Source organism: Tamandua tetradactyla, chromosome 3 (assembly GCF_023851605.1).
Source record: "Tamandua tetradactyla isolate mTamTet1 chromosome 3, mTamTet1.pri, whole genome shotgun sequence".
In the NCBI taxonomy this organism is placed as follows: domain Eukaryota; kingdom Metazoa; phylum Chordata; class Mammalia; order Pilosa; family Myrmecophagidae; genus Tamandua; species Tamandua tetradactyla.
Genome location: NC_135329.1, coordinates 190,266,380 through 190,283,122, shown reverse-complemented (window position 1 = coordinate 190,283,122; position 16,743 = coordinate 190,266,380). Strand labels below are relative to the sequence as shown.

Below are 16,743 nucleotides of genomic sequence, written 5' to 3'. Positions count from 1 at the left end.
TATAAAGAATACCTGAAAATCATTAAGACAAAGATAGACAATAGCTCAATTGATAAAATGGGCAAAATATTAGAAAAGACGTTTCACAAAGGGCAAATCCAAATGGCCTATAAATATAGGAAAAGGTGATCATCAGGGAAATGCAAATTAAAGCCTCAATGCTATATCACACCACCCTCATCAGAATGGCTAAAATGAAGAAGAAGGAAAATTCCAAGTGTTGGCAAAGATGTGAAGCAGCAAGAATGCTCATTCTGCTGGGGAATGTAAATTGGTTTAAACAGTTTATAAAGCTGTTTGTCAGCATCTACTAATGCAGAAGATATACATACTCTATGGGATCAGCCATTCCATTCCTATTATATGCCCACCAGAAATGTGAATATGTTCACCAAGAGATATATACTGGGATATTCATAGCAACACTATTTTAATAGCCTAAAACTGGAAACTACCCAAATGGCCAAACAAAATGGATAGATCAACTGTAATATATTTCACAATGGCATACAATATAGAAAAATGAGAATGACTGATACACAACTGCACACATCATATGGATGGTTCTCAGAAACATAACAAGTGAAAAAAGCCACACACAAAAGAGTACATATTATATAATTCTATTTATGTAAAATACAAAAATGGGCAAAACGAATGTGTGCTGGTTACTGTGAGGACGGTAGTCAGAAGAAAGGAGCATATCATATAATTCAGACCAGATTAAAGCTAAGAACGAAGTTGCATTCCATACAAAAGGATTGGGTGTTTTCTTTAATTCTGATATTTGTGAAGCCAGGAGCATTCCAGAATGTGATCTTCAAGTTGATACAACTACAGGAATGTAAGGTAAATCCAGCAATCATTTTTTTAGAGTGGCTTGCAACTTTATGCTCTTGGGACACCCATATGATGTTAACCTCAGGCTCTAGAATGCACTTTGAAAACCCAGGAGGAAAAGCTGAACAAGTGCTAAATTTTTCCCAAACCAAACTTCTTGGCACAATGCATGAGAAGGTACACTGAAAAGTGAGTGGTCAGAAGTACAGAAAGCTATGAGCATAAAAATAAGTGCTTAAAACCACATTCTGAGTTAATTACTAGTAATGTATCAATGCACTAAATTTTGACAATTATATGATGGCAATGTCATATGTTAACAATGGGGGAAACTAAGTGATGGGTATATACAGAAACTCTCTGTATTACCTTTGCAACTTTTCTGTAATCTAAATTAATATTCCAAAATAAAAAAAAAGCTCATTAAAAAAAAAAAACACTAAACTAAGCTCTGACAGCTAAGTTTTATGTCTAAAACCAAAGTAACATGAACTTTTCAACTACTGCTGTCAGCCCCCGAGAACTTCACATCTGTTCGTATTATCTTTTCCATTTAGAGACAAACATTTTTTCCTTCCTTGTGAATTATTGAGGAAATTTTGAATCATCTTAGTGTTTAACGCTCTTCGCCAAACATAATAAATTGTCAACACACTGAAAGAATATCACACATTGGTTAACCTGTGTCTTTTTGTTGGCTTTCAGTGAGTTCTAAACACATGTCTAGCCCCTACAGTAATATTTGTGCTGATTTCTTGGCATAGACAAGATGACTTCTTCTGCAAGTTGCTTGGAGTCAGAGGACTGACTGATCACAGTCTACCAGCAGCAGTAATAGACGAATGTTGAGACTGAAGCTCCTTGACATTGTCTATTTGATTTGCACAGCACCAGGCAAAACAAAACTTAATTTTTCACTTTATTTTTCAGGACTGTCCTAAATTTAACTATTCCCCACCTCATAGAAGAACTTACTCTTCCCAAGTAATTTATAACCTCACTGGGCATCGTTTGGAAAATTACCTTATATCAACTGCTAATGAATTTTCGCAAAAAAGGTAAAATACTGTTAATGGTACATTTTATTTAACATATCATGCTTTCTACTTGTAGTGGCACTGCCTTCAGAACTTGAGATAATAAAGACAATAGATTCAAATTTCTATTGACTAGTTACATGGTTAAATACTCAGTTTTATCTAAACAGCTTCCTATGCTGAAATCTAAGCAATGACTCTAAACTGAGATTCATTTGAACAAATTGAAAAAGGCTTTTTCTTAGGCCTCAAAAATGTATTGTTAAATTTGCATATCATATTTTCTTGGGAAAAAAAGAAGTCATTGACTGGATTATACCAACTTAGAGAGTTTTAATGCATGGCTTTGGTTGATAGTTGGCCTTAGTTCCAATATGAATATCTCATGATTTTAAGTATGATAACTATGTGTCCATAAAATATGTCCCTGTGTGGCAAGGACACAGGCCTTATACCTAAGCCCCCAAGCATTTACCAATATAAAGCTAGTAGGCTTGCAGTAGTTACCATTTTCTCCTTCCTTCCATCTCATCCCTCTTTCCTGCCCAATATGCATAAATGATTACAAGTCATTGTAAAATCATTAGACAGTACAGATAAGAAAAAAGAAGAAAAAGTATTCTATTTCTACCCATATATAACCACTATTGGTTTTTTTATGTATATCCTTCTAGAAATTTTCCAGCCATGGATATACATATAAACATTTTTTGAAAAAAAAAATGGCGTTTGTCACACAAACTGTTCTTAAAACCTATTTTTTTAAGTGAACAATATACTATGAAGATCTTTGCATGTCAAAATATGTAATTTTATTTCATCACATTTGATGACAGTCACTAGAAGATTATTCTATTTAACCTGACCTTAATTGGTGGACATTTAAACTAATCTTTTCTTAATATTACTAGATATTTTTTTTTAAATCAACTTCTTAATTTGGGGGAAAACAAGAACTGACAGACAGTTAAATAGATCCAACTTACTTTCCAACATCCAAGAAAAGAAAAAGCATAGTACTACAGGACAAGATATAGAAAATTGTTTGGAGAATAAAAGAAAGAGAGCCATTTGAAAAAAGGATAAGAACTGGTTTTTAATCATTTTAATGCTGGTTGCCTGAAAAAAGGATACTCAAGCACTAAAATCCTACTATATTTAAGAATGTGGTGGACATATCTGTCAAGGTGGAGGAATTGTCACTCATTTTCAGAATTGCCACTTCACATTTGCAATTGTTCAGAAGGACTTTTTGCACCAATTTTACTGTACACTTTAGACTAATACATGATAAAGAGAATCAATTAAAATGCATAATATGATCAACTGTATTCCATACTGTAAATGTACTGCGATGGAAAGAAAAATTGAGTTTCTAACTAAGTATTTTAGATGTATTTATGAACATTTCGCCATTAAAACAAATATAACTTTCATTATTTCTTGTAGATATGGAGGTTGGAGTTTTGGACTGCCTTTGACTACTGACCTTCGTTTTGATATAACAGGAGTTCCTTCAAATAGAACACTTGCCAAGGTAACTTGGGATCTTCCTTCTGGAAGTTCATAAAAATGAGAATGTGAGATTGATATGTACAATTTGACAAGATTTTCATGAGGTTAAAGCAAAACATGGGTACAATAATTATTACATTATTCATTAAATTGAAGATGTGTAGACCCCATAGCACAGTGTTTTTAGCTCTGTGTGTATTCCCTAGGATAATGGTGTCCACATAAGCACAGGATACATATACAAAAATGTTCATGGTAGCATTTCTCAGAATAGCCCAAAACACAAATCTAAAATCCTCATATACAAGAGAATAAATAAATAAATTCTTGCATATTCATTCAATGGAATGAATATTTTTTAAGTCAGGTTTATTAAGGTATACCACATATAATAAAGTTCAGTAGGATGAGTTTAGACTAGTGCACAGTCCTGGAACCATCACCACAATCCAGATATAATATTTCCATCATCCCCAAAGTTCCATCAGGGCCATCTCCCTCACCCAGGAGAACAGTAAGTATTGTATATTTGAGGAACAAGTTTTTAATCATTTAATCAACTAAACATAAAATACACTGGAAATGAATGAACTCACCTCTGTACAACAAAGCAGACTGAATCTCTCAAACGTTATTAATAAACAAAAGGAAAGCCAAAAGAGAATTCGCAGAGTGTGATTGTGCTTATAAACTTCAAGAGTAGGAAAAGCAAACACATTGTTTAGGGGAGAGGGGGGAAGACTGTGACTTGGAAGGTCACAGAAGATCAAGGACCGGGTAATTCTGGATGCTAGCAACATTTTATTTCTGCACCTGTGTGACAGCTAAACGGAGGTGCTCCATTGGTGACTTTTTACTAAACTCTACATATATGTTTTATGCATTTTAATGCACATGTCAGTGTTCTAGGGAATGGAAAATATAAGCTCAAATTTTATACTTAAAGAACAGGGAAATTTAATTGAATTTGATAGAGGTAAGTGAACCTGTTGGTTTTTTTCCTCTAGAACTCATCTATCCTTTGAAACAAGCTAGAGTCACAGAAGCTGACATGTGTTGTTAGCCATATCATCAATGGAGGTCTTAGGAATTTAAAACTTGCCTTCATGTATTTCTCATTTGGTAAATATATATATATGTGTGTATATATATATACACACAGCTGTGGGGGAATTGTGGAAACTAATATTCACTAGCACCACCTTTTACACAAACCATGTCACTTCAGCCCTACAACATCTTTATGAGATAGATGCTGTTGAGCATATTTCAGCTGATTTCCACAAAGTCATTTAGAAAATAAATAATAGTGCTAGGGATTTGAATGCTTCCCTTTTGCTCATTCCTTTCGCCCTTCCCCACCTCCATGCACACAGTAAATATTCTTGTATAAACAAGGGAGTTCCTAATATAAGACGATTTGTCTCTAAACCAAATCTGTAATTTAGAATTATCAACTAGGTTCTTAAATTGAGGCTTACCAGTATTTTAAATCCCTTTGTTTTTAACATTGAAGGTAAGGTAATTTACTTCCTCAATGATTTATAACTAAGAACAGAAAGTTAGCGGGGAGATTTCAAGGTTATCATTTTGACTTGCTAAGGACACAATCCTTTGTATATGCATTTTATTTCTCTTTATAGCCTGATCTATATATCATGTTATCATTATTATTATTTCTCAATAATCCACGGAGCAACCACTGAGATGGAGATAATAATGATTTCTCCAGTTTATCTCAGGCTTTGCCTGTAGGAATAATATATAACTTAGTGCTCTCTCCTGGAACAATCTCTGCCCATCTCTAAACTGGAAACCTAGAGGCCTATATTTGGCACTTTGGAAGATGGCTTACAATCTTCCAAGATGAAATAAGTTATTGAGAAATCAATACTCTTATTTGAAATGTAAGTACCGTAGGCTGTCAGATGCAAAGACAACCTGATTTACTTGACTGTGACATCGATCTTGGCTTCTCTCGGAATGTAACAGGTCTGGTACGATCCAGAGGGGTACCACTCCCTTCCAGCTTATCTGAACAGCCTGAACAATTTCCTCCTGCGAGTGAACATGTCAAAACATGATGCTGCCAGACACGGTAAACTTCCTTGCACAGAAGCTTTCTCATGTTGCAACTGGTGCTACTCTCTATATAAAAATGCACGTTAGGTTATATTGCCTACCACTAGCAGGTATTTCATGGTATCTAAATCATAAGTCTTTAGAAGGAGTTTGGAGGTAGTAACCACCTCCAGTTGGAACATTCTGGAGAACCCTCTCAACTTCAAGTTAATTTGGTTTCCTCATTTATCAAGTCAGGATAATGATGCTTTCTTTGTGCCCAAGACTGCTCTCACTCTTAGTTGTTACATTTCACTGGAAACTACTTTATAAATATTTGCTTATATCCTGGCCAATCTTAATAAACATCTGTTCACAAATATCATCATCAAGACAAAACTTTTAAACTACAAAGTCCTCCACCTGATGAAAAGCATTACCATTTATAGAGCATCCACCACATTATACAAGCTTTCTAGGAATTATTGCCAGTCCTTATAGCACCCCTTCAGGATGAGCATTTTTGTTCTCTACTGTTATTTCTCTAAGGCTCAAAAATGGGGTTTGAATCCCTGTCCCTCTAACTCCTTCCTGTTCTTTTCTCTGATGCTCCCATACTGCTTCTTTGGACTCAGCCAGCAATGTGTAGGCTGGGTTCTTCAGGAAGCTTCCACATATTTTTAAAATAGAGTTTAGAATTTGAAAGAGACTGGATTATTTATTTCTATTTATGTTTCAAATACCGTTCATTGACCATTTCCTTTTCTTGATTCTCATTCAAGTTATTTCCCCATACTTATTCTAAAAATAATGCTAATAAAAAAGATGGGTAAGAAACTAAGAGTCCAACATTTTCTGGACAATACTGAGCTTCTAGCCTAATAAACAGGATTTACACAAGGTGAAACGATATAACATATCCTCATAAATTCCAATGTCTACTTTTCTTTCATCTCCCTGCAATTGGGCAGAATAGTGTGTACCAGATATAGTAGTGATTGCATAAGTTAAACATAGAGTCGAACACTCATTCTAGTAATACAATCTTTGGAAGTCTCCTTTACAGAGAAAGCAGTATTTTTCCTGACTGCTTTGGCATTTTCTTAGCAGAGGGACCATGAAGAAAATAACAAGATTGATAGTCCTTAGAGCTACACCATCAATAAAGCGCATAGTCAAGAGTGGTGAATTAAATTAAATGATCACTAAAGCCAGGTGGCTCTAGTGTAACCTGGTTTGAATACTATTGAACTGTTGACTTTCATTGGGATATCTTACTCCGAGCAAGAGGCACATGTTGCTATGACAGACAGTGAAAATATAGGAACTATTGAAGTACCTAAGGGAAAATGTAGCAAAGGTATGTCAGCTAGAACAGGAGACCAAGGCCACTTTTGAAACCTATATTTAGGCTTCCTTTATTAGTAGTGCTCTTTACCTAAACCAAGGCAACCTGGGTCCTTCTAGATTATAGCAAGCTGTATTTTTAAGTTGCAGCATTAGGAATTCTATAACGTAACTTTATATTGACCTTACAAGGAAATTTATGTTTTATAGAAAAATATAAAGATGAATTTGAATTATATAGAGATGAGGAATAGTGTCTCTTCTATTCTTTAGTAATTTTTCTTATACTAACTTATGAAAGTGGTAGTGGAAAGCTATCACCCTCTCTGGAAGTAGTTTGACTTGTTTCAAAGAAGAAACCCATATCACCGTAAAATACTTTTATTGTTCTGTTATGTTTGTATGGAGTCTGTCATGGCAACATTCCTTTTCTTTAAAAATTAACTCGATTATTCTCCCACCCCACCCCCATGCTACTGTCTTAAGGCATCTTTGTTAGATTCTGCATGAATTGGGATTTGGCTTTGGCTGTAAAACTGATTCTCTGAATTCTAATATGCTAATAAAAAATCTTTTAATTAGCTTCCCTTTGAAATGTCAATATCTGTTATATTCATGTGGGTCCCTCTAGTGGTTAATTTAACATGAAAATTCCTTATTTTCAAAGAGTATAGGTTGGCTTGCTTTCCCTAACAAATGTAACACATTTAGACTCTTTTTCAAAAATATTGACAAGCTGCCCTCTCCACTTCGTGTTTATTCTTACCCTTTGTTGCCTTAGCAATAAAGGTCAATGTAGTGGGAAGTCTTTCATTTTCAATTTACAACCACAGAGACACCAAAAAAAAAAAAAAATCCTTGTTTTAGTGTATCTGGTAGGTATAGGAACTAGTCATCGAAATTTTAAGATTCAATGCAACACTACAAGCATTCAGTGATCAATCTCTATACTCAAGATATTATACTGGATGCTACAGGTTACAATATACGTCCCTAACCCTGACACTTTTACTTAAATTTCAGCTAAGGATATGCATAAAAACAACTGGATTATTATCATGGTTCAGCAACATTTTCACAGGGGAGTGAATGTACTTGTAAAGAGCCCTTTGGAGAAATAGAGTATTTCTTGATTCTGCAATACAAAGAAACAATTTAAAAAATATTTTTCCCTGCCTATAATATAATTCCCCAACAGGGTTTAAGTAGGGCTCCATGGAAAAGTGAATCGTAGTAACAAAGGGAGCCCATTTATTCACAGAAAAGATAAGAAAGCCACATCCTCCAATGACGTGATTAAAATCATTGGTGAAATTGATTATTATTGCTATTGTTAGGTCTTGTTTTTGTTTTGACTATATATATTTTCTTTAACTTGGAAGAATTGCAAAATTCAATCTCAAATTATGCCACATTCTACTTAATAAAAATTACAAATGTAAGTTAATGGAGGGCATAAATTTAGGATAATCTATAATATTTGGATGTTGCAAAACAGTCTTACTGTCCTACCACAATGGGCATATATTATATGAATAGCAAGTGAAAAAGTTCTTCAGTTTGTGACTCTACAGGAGTAAGTATTTAAGAGATCTCTTCACTCCCATCCCTTACGATTCTTTTCCAAAGTTACTCAAACAATGCATATTTTCCCTTCAACCTATAGTCACTTTGGGAAACTGTTGACAACCCATTTTGACCCTGAGTAACCAAGGTCCTACAAGGGAGATGAAAACTGACTAGCTTCTGTTAACTCAGGCAGTCTAACCAACTCTTAGAGATCCCAGTGGTTTGGGAATATATTGGAACTTGCTGACTACTTTTCTGGAGTGAGTCAGTTCTCTTAATCCTCCTGGAACTTCATGTCTCAATGAGAATCTCTTGGGAGCGGCTGAAACTCCCATAGTATATGCTGGTAGAGCCATAGAACAACAGATATCTTAAAAATGGAAAGGAAAAGGAAGAGTCCTCTCAGACTGATATATCCCCACCATGGTCAATGGAGCAGTAAAGAGGGTGATTGCAGTGACTGCTGTCTGCTCAATAGGGGATCCTCAAACAGTTGGTCCCGTTTGGAGTTGCTTATTAGAATGTCTTATATTCTGAAGTGTCACTAAAATAGAAACATGTAACTGGCCAGAGAGAAGAAATTGGGAAACAATTGTACTTAAATGTAGGAGAGGGAGAAATGTTATAAAAGAGATACAAATTCTTGTCCCCTCCCCAAATTTTCTACACAATGTGAAAAACTATTTTTTTTCTTTTTATATGACTGCCACCAATTTTATGGTGTTGATTAGATTAAGAAAAGAATCCTTTCCCTTTAAAAGGGTAAACTTTATAGATCATAGTAAAAAGAATAAAATATTGTGTATTACTCATCTAAAAATTGGTATTTCTACTGATGAAGAAAATTTTCTCTTCTTTAAGGCATCATCATGTATAGCCATCCTTATCCAGGAGTGCAAGACCAAGACCAAGTCACGTAAGCAGTTATTTTTGGCATGAGCACTTTCCTCTTGGTGTAGCTGAGCTTTTATATAAAGTGCTATAATTGGAAATCACAGTTGTAGCTGAATGAATGTCAATGTAGAAGAGCCGGCAATATAAGTCACTGCCTGGGATAAAAGGAAGCTTCTGAAAGGATGTAGCGTAGGGTTGCCAAGTCGAGCTTGTTGCCTGCAGAGTCACAGAGGCTGCTGCTTTTATAAGTCAAGAGCATAAGTATTTCATCATTTCAACTTCCCTGCATAGGATTTAAGTGCGATTCCTATGCTCGAGAACTATGTGTCTCGCGCATATGCCCTGTAACCCTTGGAGACAGGAGGTTTTTCTGTCATATATCCCTAGTCAATTCAGATGCACCAGAACTACATTTATTCCAGGGTCACCACAGAGTCATGTAGAAGATACTCTCTGGCTGTCTTATAAGAAGCCTTATTTGTGTCACAGTCACTCTTGTACTGTTTTGTTGACGGTTTTAGGCATGAATCTTTCTGAAAGGAAAAGTCTTCCAAAAACTTACGTGTGTTTTCCTCTCCCTATTCCTCGCTTTAGAATCAGCAGCTTAATTGATATTTTAGTGGCACTCTCCATCCTGATGGGCTACTCTGTCACCACCGCCAGCTTTGTCACCTATGTCGTAAGGGAACATCAGACCAAAGCCAAGCAGTTGCAGCATATTTCAGGCATCGGTGTGACATGCTATTGGGTGACAAACTTCATTTATGACATGGTGAGCAACTTGTGTCATTGCAGAAAAGACAAGATTTCTTTGGGTAGAAGACATCAATTTTACATTGGAGATCTGTTTTTTTTTTTACATGGGCAGGCACTAGGAATTGAACCCAGGTCCTCTGGCTGAGCCACCGTGGCCCACCCCGAGATCTGTTTTACTCTAGTTTGTTCAAATTATTACCACAAAGATAATATTTTTAAAAAAAATGGAAGTGGATTTATTTTAATCAAGTGGTTAAGGGAAAAAAGAAACCAGTCTGTCTTCAGTTCTGTGGTCTAAGGACCATCTGTACAGATTACTTAGGGCGCTTGTTAAAATGCAGATTCCTGGGCTCAACTCCAGGCCTACTAAATCCATATCTTGGAAGGGGAGCTTGGAGACTAAGCATTTTTAACAAGATCCTCTAGGTGATTTTTAACTAAGTTGAAGTTTGAGAGCCACTCCTGTGGAGAAATAGAAGCTTAGTGATACAAGAGGATAGCCTTGCCCAATGGTACCAAATAATCAGGTTACTAGAAATTTAGTCAATAGTAAAAAATTCAAAGTAGCACCCCCTGCTGAATGACACGTGAGAGAAGATCAGTAGGGAAATAAGGGACATATTTCATTGATAACTTTCACATTTGCACAAAATGGCCCTGAAGTTCAGACGGTTTTCTTGACTCCAAATGAGCCAATGTTGGCCAAAAGCCCAGTATGGGTATGCACTTGTCTAGTGATTATGGCAAAATTATCTGGGTTGCTTTATAGATCATTGGCTTGAAGGGTTGGGGAGTAATGAAGTACATATCCATTTTGTTAATGTATCCAGTGAAGTCTGAAATGCTTTGTTGTAGAAAGTCAAATCATAGTAATGACTGCTCTAGACTTAAGAGAAACTTAAATGTGGGCTAACTATTAAGATGGCTTAAAGTACACATTCTGTGATGGTCTAGTTTACTACTTATAGATTCTGTTGTCTATCATATATTAGGTGCTCATTCCAATATAAGAGGGTTTTTCCCCCAAAAATTAAATTACCACTTCCTTCATAGTGTGCTGCAAACTCCTCAGAATTTAATATTTCCACTGGCTGATGAAATTATATACCTATGATTCCAAGAATGTCTGTGACCTGCTGCCCTGCTGTCTTGTCTCAGAATGGTTCAGAGTGATAAACAAGCCATATAGCTGGGCCATCTGAGAGAGTTCCAGCAATCAAAATGAAATCAATACTTTGAGGACTGACTCTAATACCAAGATACCCGGCTGTCTTATCTTTCTCACTGAACCCCTGTCATTGAATGATCCCAAGTCTCAAAGCCTAGAAGCAGGAACACCTGGGACTCCTTGTATATCTATTAAGATGGAAACTGGCTTGACCTCACATTGGAGAAGATACATTCTAAAGTGAAATCAATAAAATTAGCTGGCTGTTACATACAACAGAACACAAATAAAAATTCATTCCTTCAAATAATTCTAAGCCAGCTTGTTGCAGTTTTAAACTAGATGGGTTATTGATTTTAAAAATACTTGCCATGTGTTAACAATTGTTTTATATATTCCTATAGGTCTTCTACTTGGTGCCTGTGACATTTTCTATTGGTGTCATTGCAATTTTCAAGTTACCTGCCTTCTACAGTGAAAATAACCTAGGCGCTGTATCTCTGCTACTTCTGCTCTTTGGGTAAGCTGCTGATTAAGCAGTGAAAGAAGAATGAACAGAATTAAATGCCCCTAGCCAGAACTAAAACTTAAATATCATTAGCTAATTTACATTTGTCTTGGGGTTTCATTTGACATGAGTGATGGCCAACAATATATTACACCTGCTAGTAATATACCGAAGTATAACACTTCTGAAAATTAATGTCATTATTAATAGAAGCAATACCTAACATTAACAAATGCTTACTGGGTGCGAGGTGTCATACTTAGCAATTTACATATGTAGTTTAATTTGCATAAGAATGGAGGCTTTAGAATGACCAGAAAAATACGTATGCATGTGTGAATTTAAGTATTGACTATGGCTTATAAGGCATCTATCTAAGCATGTATATTTGGTGTATATATTTTAATAGATTTCTAAGAATAGGCACATAGTATTGTTTCTGTCTTAGGGTGAAACAGGTCATACAGGTTAACATAATCAAAGCTCAGCATAGCACTTCTTTCCCTGAGTGCATGGGTAGCATCTATTTAGCAACTGTAGCTGGAACAGGACCTCTGTGTCTCTGAGTTCTACGTCTTTGTCCCAGAAATTGCTCTGGCCTTTGCTCAAAATAGGCTACCCAGCTTCTGAGGCTTCTCTGTATACTTAGCTATCTTATGATAGTGTTATTATTTTTCCCTCAACTTTAAGCTATAAGATTTGTATTGATTAAATTCATATTTCTGAGCAACTAAAGTCTTGCCTGGGTAGGATAACACCATCACCAGCAGCATTCATTTTTAGTTGTTTTCACTTTGGAACCACATCTGAGTTTCGATTGATTGATTTGTAAAGGAGAATAATTAGGGTAACATTTTAATTCTGAGTATTGTTAACCTACAGGTATGCAACATTTTCTTGGATGTACTTGCTGGCTGGGTTATTCCATGAAACAGGAATGGCCTTCATCACGTATGTCTGTGTCAACCTGTTTTTTGGCATCAATTCCATTGTGTCCCTGTCAGTGGTATACTTTCTTTCTAAGGAAAAGCCTAATGATCCGGTAAGCTCCTTTATTTGTCTGGTAGACTTCAGTGAATGTATCAAACACCTCAACCTGCTCAAAGAGGAAAATTTTCCTTTATTCTGCGCTCTTTAAATATAAAAGAATTTCATTTGATTGCATTAAATTTAGGAAAGGAGAAACTATAGCCTTTCGAAATTCCTTTTGGTCCCAATCTCATTTAATGCCTATAATTGTGTTTACCTAGCATCAAAGCTATTGACAGCTGAAGGGTTAGAGTGGGGTAATACAGGCAAAATCAGACATATTGTGTGGGACCACATAAATCATGCAACCAATTGGTCGGCTAAATTTTATACTTATTGATAAATTAAATTATGGACGAGGACGATGGCTTAGCTATATGGCTATAAGTTAGTATCCATTGGAGCAGTCATAGAGAAAAAAACACTAATCCATTCCCTTTCAATCATGTATTGAAATCTACTTCACTATAAGCATCACTTTCCATTCAGAGCTGGCAATTATGATTAGGGAGAAGAGAAGCACAATCAGTGCCAGGCAATTGAACAAAAAAGAATAGAGAGGAAATGAAGTGAATTGAGGAATAGACAAGCACACTCCAGGAGAAGGAATAAAATTCAGGAGGTGGAAGTGGTTGGCCCCAAGAGGGAATAATGCAAAAATGAGCCATTTGCTCCTCGTTGGGATATGTTATCTATCCATTTCATCGTATTAGCCCCTCTTCAAGTAAAAATTACCTTAGGTACTGAATCTTTACTGTATTAAGTATCACCCTTACTCAGGCACCTATGGGTACCCTGTGCCAGCCTCCCATACACTGGCTATTCCTACATTCCTAGGGTCTAAGGCAGGTCTAGAAGTGATCCTGCCTCCAGGTTTGGATCCGGCATCTTAAGTCATCTAAAAAAAATACAATCCTTTTCTTCCTATATTTCAAGTGTATAAACCTCCACAGTTTGGTTATAGTAAATATTGATACCTAAATTTAGTATATATGTGAAATAATTGTCAGTCTTAAATAAGTTTCTCAGGTTTTAATATTTCCCTACATCTAGTTTTAAATTTTTGTCAATTTGTTGGAAACGTAACACTGAGCTTTACTTTCATTTCTCTTATTTCAGACTTTGGAACTTATCTCTGAAACCCTCAAGCGCATTTTCCTGATTTTCCCACAATTCTGTTTTGGCTATGGTTTGATTGAACTTTCTCAACAACAGTCGGTCTTAGACTTCTTAAAAGCATATGGAGTGGAATTCCCAAGTGAAACCTTTGAGATGAATAAGCTAGGTGCAATGTTCGTGGCCTTGGTTTCTCAGGGTACCATGTTCTTTTGCTTGCGACTCTTAATCAATGAGTGGCTAATAAAGAAGCTCAGGTAAATATAACAGAAAAATGGTGTTTGGCATCCATGAGGGAACTCAAGTCAAAATATTCCAGGAGAGGTCAATAGTCTAAGCATTGCCATTAGTAATATAGAAAGAATTGGCTCAAAAACTTTTTTAAAATTGTGGCATAATTAACCATTCATTTCATTCAGTAAACATCTATCAAACCTTACTATGTGTCTACCAGTATCACTGTAGAGTTGTAAAGAAAATTAAATAAGCACAGTTGTGGGCCTTAAGGAGATTGTAATACAGTGGTGAAAATAAAACAAGTACATAAACAAAAGATGTGACCTTTGAGTCAAGTTTGGAAGATAGAAAGCACTTCCCCAGGCAGAAATGGGAAAGAGGTTTGAGGGCATACAATGTTGGAAAAAGAAGCCACAGAGAAAATAAGGACAGTGTTATAAGTGAAAAGAAATAAACATACCATTTACCCATCAATACCTTTTCTAAGAATTGTTCCTAAAAATATGTTTACATATATGTAGAACTCTGTAAATATAAAGTTACTCATCGTAGCATCATTCTTAAGATCATAAAAATGGAAATAACTTGAATGTCCTTTTTTAAGTTAAATAAACTATATGATTCATAAGTGAAATACCATGAAGTCATTAAAAAGAATGATGCAATACTCTATGTAGTCTTTGAAATTACCTCTAAGATTTATTTTTCAATGAGAAATGCAAAGTCCAAAACTGTGTATGAGATATTGTACCATTTGAGTTACAAGTTAACGAAATTATATTTGTAGATAATTTATACACATATATGCATAAACAATATAATAGTGGGCGCCTTTGCTGAAGAGAACTGTATATGGTTGAAAAGGCCTTATCTATTGTTGGATGTTCTTCAATATTGCTTGAATTTTTCTACCTTGGATTTAACTATAACATGGATTTATAACATGGATTACCTATGAAAAAATAGGCTGTAAGTTAAATAAAAATAGTGAAAGGAAAGACAAGAACACAGATAGAGAAACAACATTAAGGCATATTTAAGAAATGAGCAGTTCAATTTGATTAGAACATAGAATAAATATAATGAAATAGTTGGAGCTAAAACTTTAACTGCAGTTCAGTGATCTTTAACCCAGTGAACGCTGGGTTAAAGAGCTATGATTTGGACTTAACTCAACAAACAAATGGTGGTCCATTAAAGATTTTTGAACAGAGAGCAACATGATCAAGTGGTGTTTAGATATGATTTTGTGAAGGTGGCACTGATTGAAATGGAAGACTGAGAGACAGTGGAGCAGTTTCAGGGTCCTGGAGAAATCTAGGTGAGAAGGAATGAAAGCTTCTGATGGAATTAGGAAAAATAGAAAATGTTTGATGGGAGGAGGTGTTACAGGGCATTTTCAGTATTGAGAGACTGACTGCACAAGTGGATTTTGGAATGGGGAGGATTCAAAGAAAACGTCATGGTCAGAGTCTCCCGGGGTATCATTAAAAGAAACTGAAACATCGGGAGGAAGAGGTGGATTGATTTGTCGGATTTTAAAGTTTGTTTGGTTCGATTGCTTTGGTATTTACTGGGCAAGGAACTGAGGTGAGCTTGGGGTTTAGTGAGTTTTCAGCCCTGACCTTCAAATAGCCACTAGATCCTAGGTGAGAGCTGCCCGATAAAAATAGTACAGAATAACATAAACACTGTTGAGGATAAAAAAGAAGTAGAGAGGATTTTTTTTGTTGTTAAGGTGATCATTGTTCTGGATATTGAGTCTTATTGACGGAAGTATCCTCGAAATCCACACTTAACACCTTGCTACTAAAAATTAGAATTCTGGATTGTAATGGTGTATCTGTGAGTACTTAAGGCAGGGAAAACAAAAGTCCTTTCCCAAATATCATAGTGAATATGGTGAAGAGAGTTCATACGAACTTTTAAGTTATTTGAGTAGCATAATACATAATGCTTAAAAGAAATTTAATATATGACAATACATTTTTAGTCAGAGCCCATTAAAACATAAAAATTGAGTGATGTCATTTCAGTATCACTGATGGAAAATCATTGGGCCCATTTTATAGACTCTTCTTCAGAAAATTTAATTCCTCCCCTGTAATGGAGACAGTAGATGAGGATGAAGATGTGCAGGCTGAGAGATTAAGAGTTGAGAATGGGGCAGCTGAATTTGACTTGGTCCAACTCCATTCTCTCACTAAGACGTACCAGCTTATCCACAAAAAGATTATCGCTGTAAACAACATCAGCCTTGGAATACCTGCTGGAGAGGTAAGGGGTCAATGCTTTATATCTAACTGCCCTTTTTATTTATATAGTAAGTTAAAAAAAAATCCATATTTTTACCCTCCAAATTTTTTCAGGAAATATGAAACATTCTGTATCAATGAGAAAAAAGTATTGTCCATCCCTATTTCCATGGAATCTACATATATAATTTCCATATGTCCATACATATGTCATGTGTTACTAACCTTATGAGCTTCCCTCTTAGCAAGGCAAACTCGCCAACCTCACCACACACCAAGTTTTGAGGCCCTTCTCAAGTTGCTGGGCTCTCTGGGGGGGGCTTTCAGTCACCAAGCCTGTTCAGGGTGCTCTCTTCAACTTTTAATTTCCAGCCCTCTTGAAAAGGCAGCTTAAAGAAATCAGTTTTCAAA

General features: G+C 35.7%; 1 protein-coding gene and 1 long non-coding RNA gene across 9 annotated transcripts in view; one reads left to right on the top strand and one right to left on the bottom strand.

Moving 5' to 3' along the window:
- The window catches only part of ABCA12 (ATP binding cassette subfamily A member 12), a 157,599-nt gene that overhangs the window by 128,071 nt on the left and 12,785 nt on the right, over positions 1–16,743 (top strand). For both annotated transcript variants that reach the window (XM_077155038.1, XM_077155039.1), the window contains 9 exons: positions 1,771–1,898; positions 3,327–3,414; positions 5,385–5,490; positions 9,231–9,285; positions 9,858–10,035; positions 11,592–11,707; positions 12,578–12,737; positions 13,844–14,097; positions 16,150–16,354. In XM_077155038.1, coding sequence (XP_077011153.1) covers positions 1,771–1,898; positions 3,327–3,414; positions 5,385–5,490; positions 9,231–9,285; positions 9,858–10,035; positions 11,592–11,707; positions 12,578–12,737; positions 13,844–14,097; positions 16,150–16,354 — 1,290 coding nt within the window. The remainder of the gene's footprint in view (positions 1–1,770; positions 1,899–3,326; positions 3,415–5,384; positions 5,491–9,230; positions 9,286–9,857; positions 10,036–11,591; positions 11,708–12,577; positions 12,738–13,843; positions 14,098–16,149; positions 16,355–16,743) is intronic.
- The window catches only part of LOC143678059 (uncharacterized), a 108,156-nt gene continuing 94,634 nt past the window's right edge, over positions 3,222–16,743 (bottom strand). For 4 of the 7 annotated variants that reach the window (XR_013173029.1, XR_013173031.1, XR_013173033.1 and 1 more), the window contains 2 exons: positions 16,558–16,721; positions 3,270–3,433 (listed from right to left, as the gene is read on the bottom strand). This is a non-coding gene — a long non-coding RNA (uncharacterized LOC143678059). Of the gene's footprint in view, positions 3,434–16,557; positions 16,722–16,743 lie in introns of all 7 variants that reach the window. The other 3 variants (XR_013173030.1, XR_013173034.1, XR_013173035.1) reach the window with 3 other exon arrangements.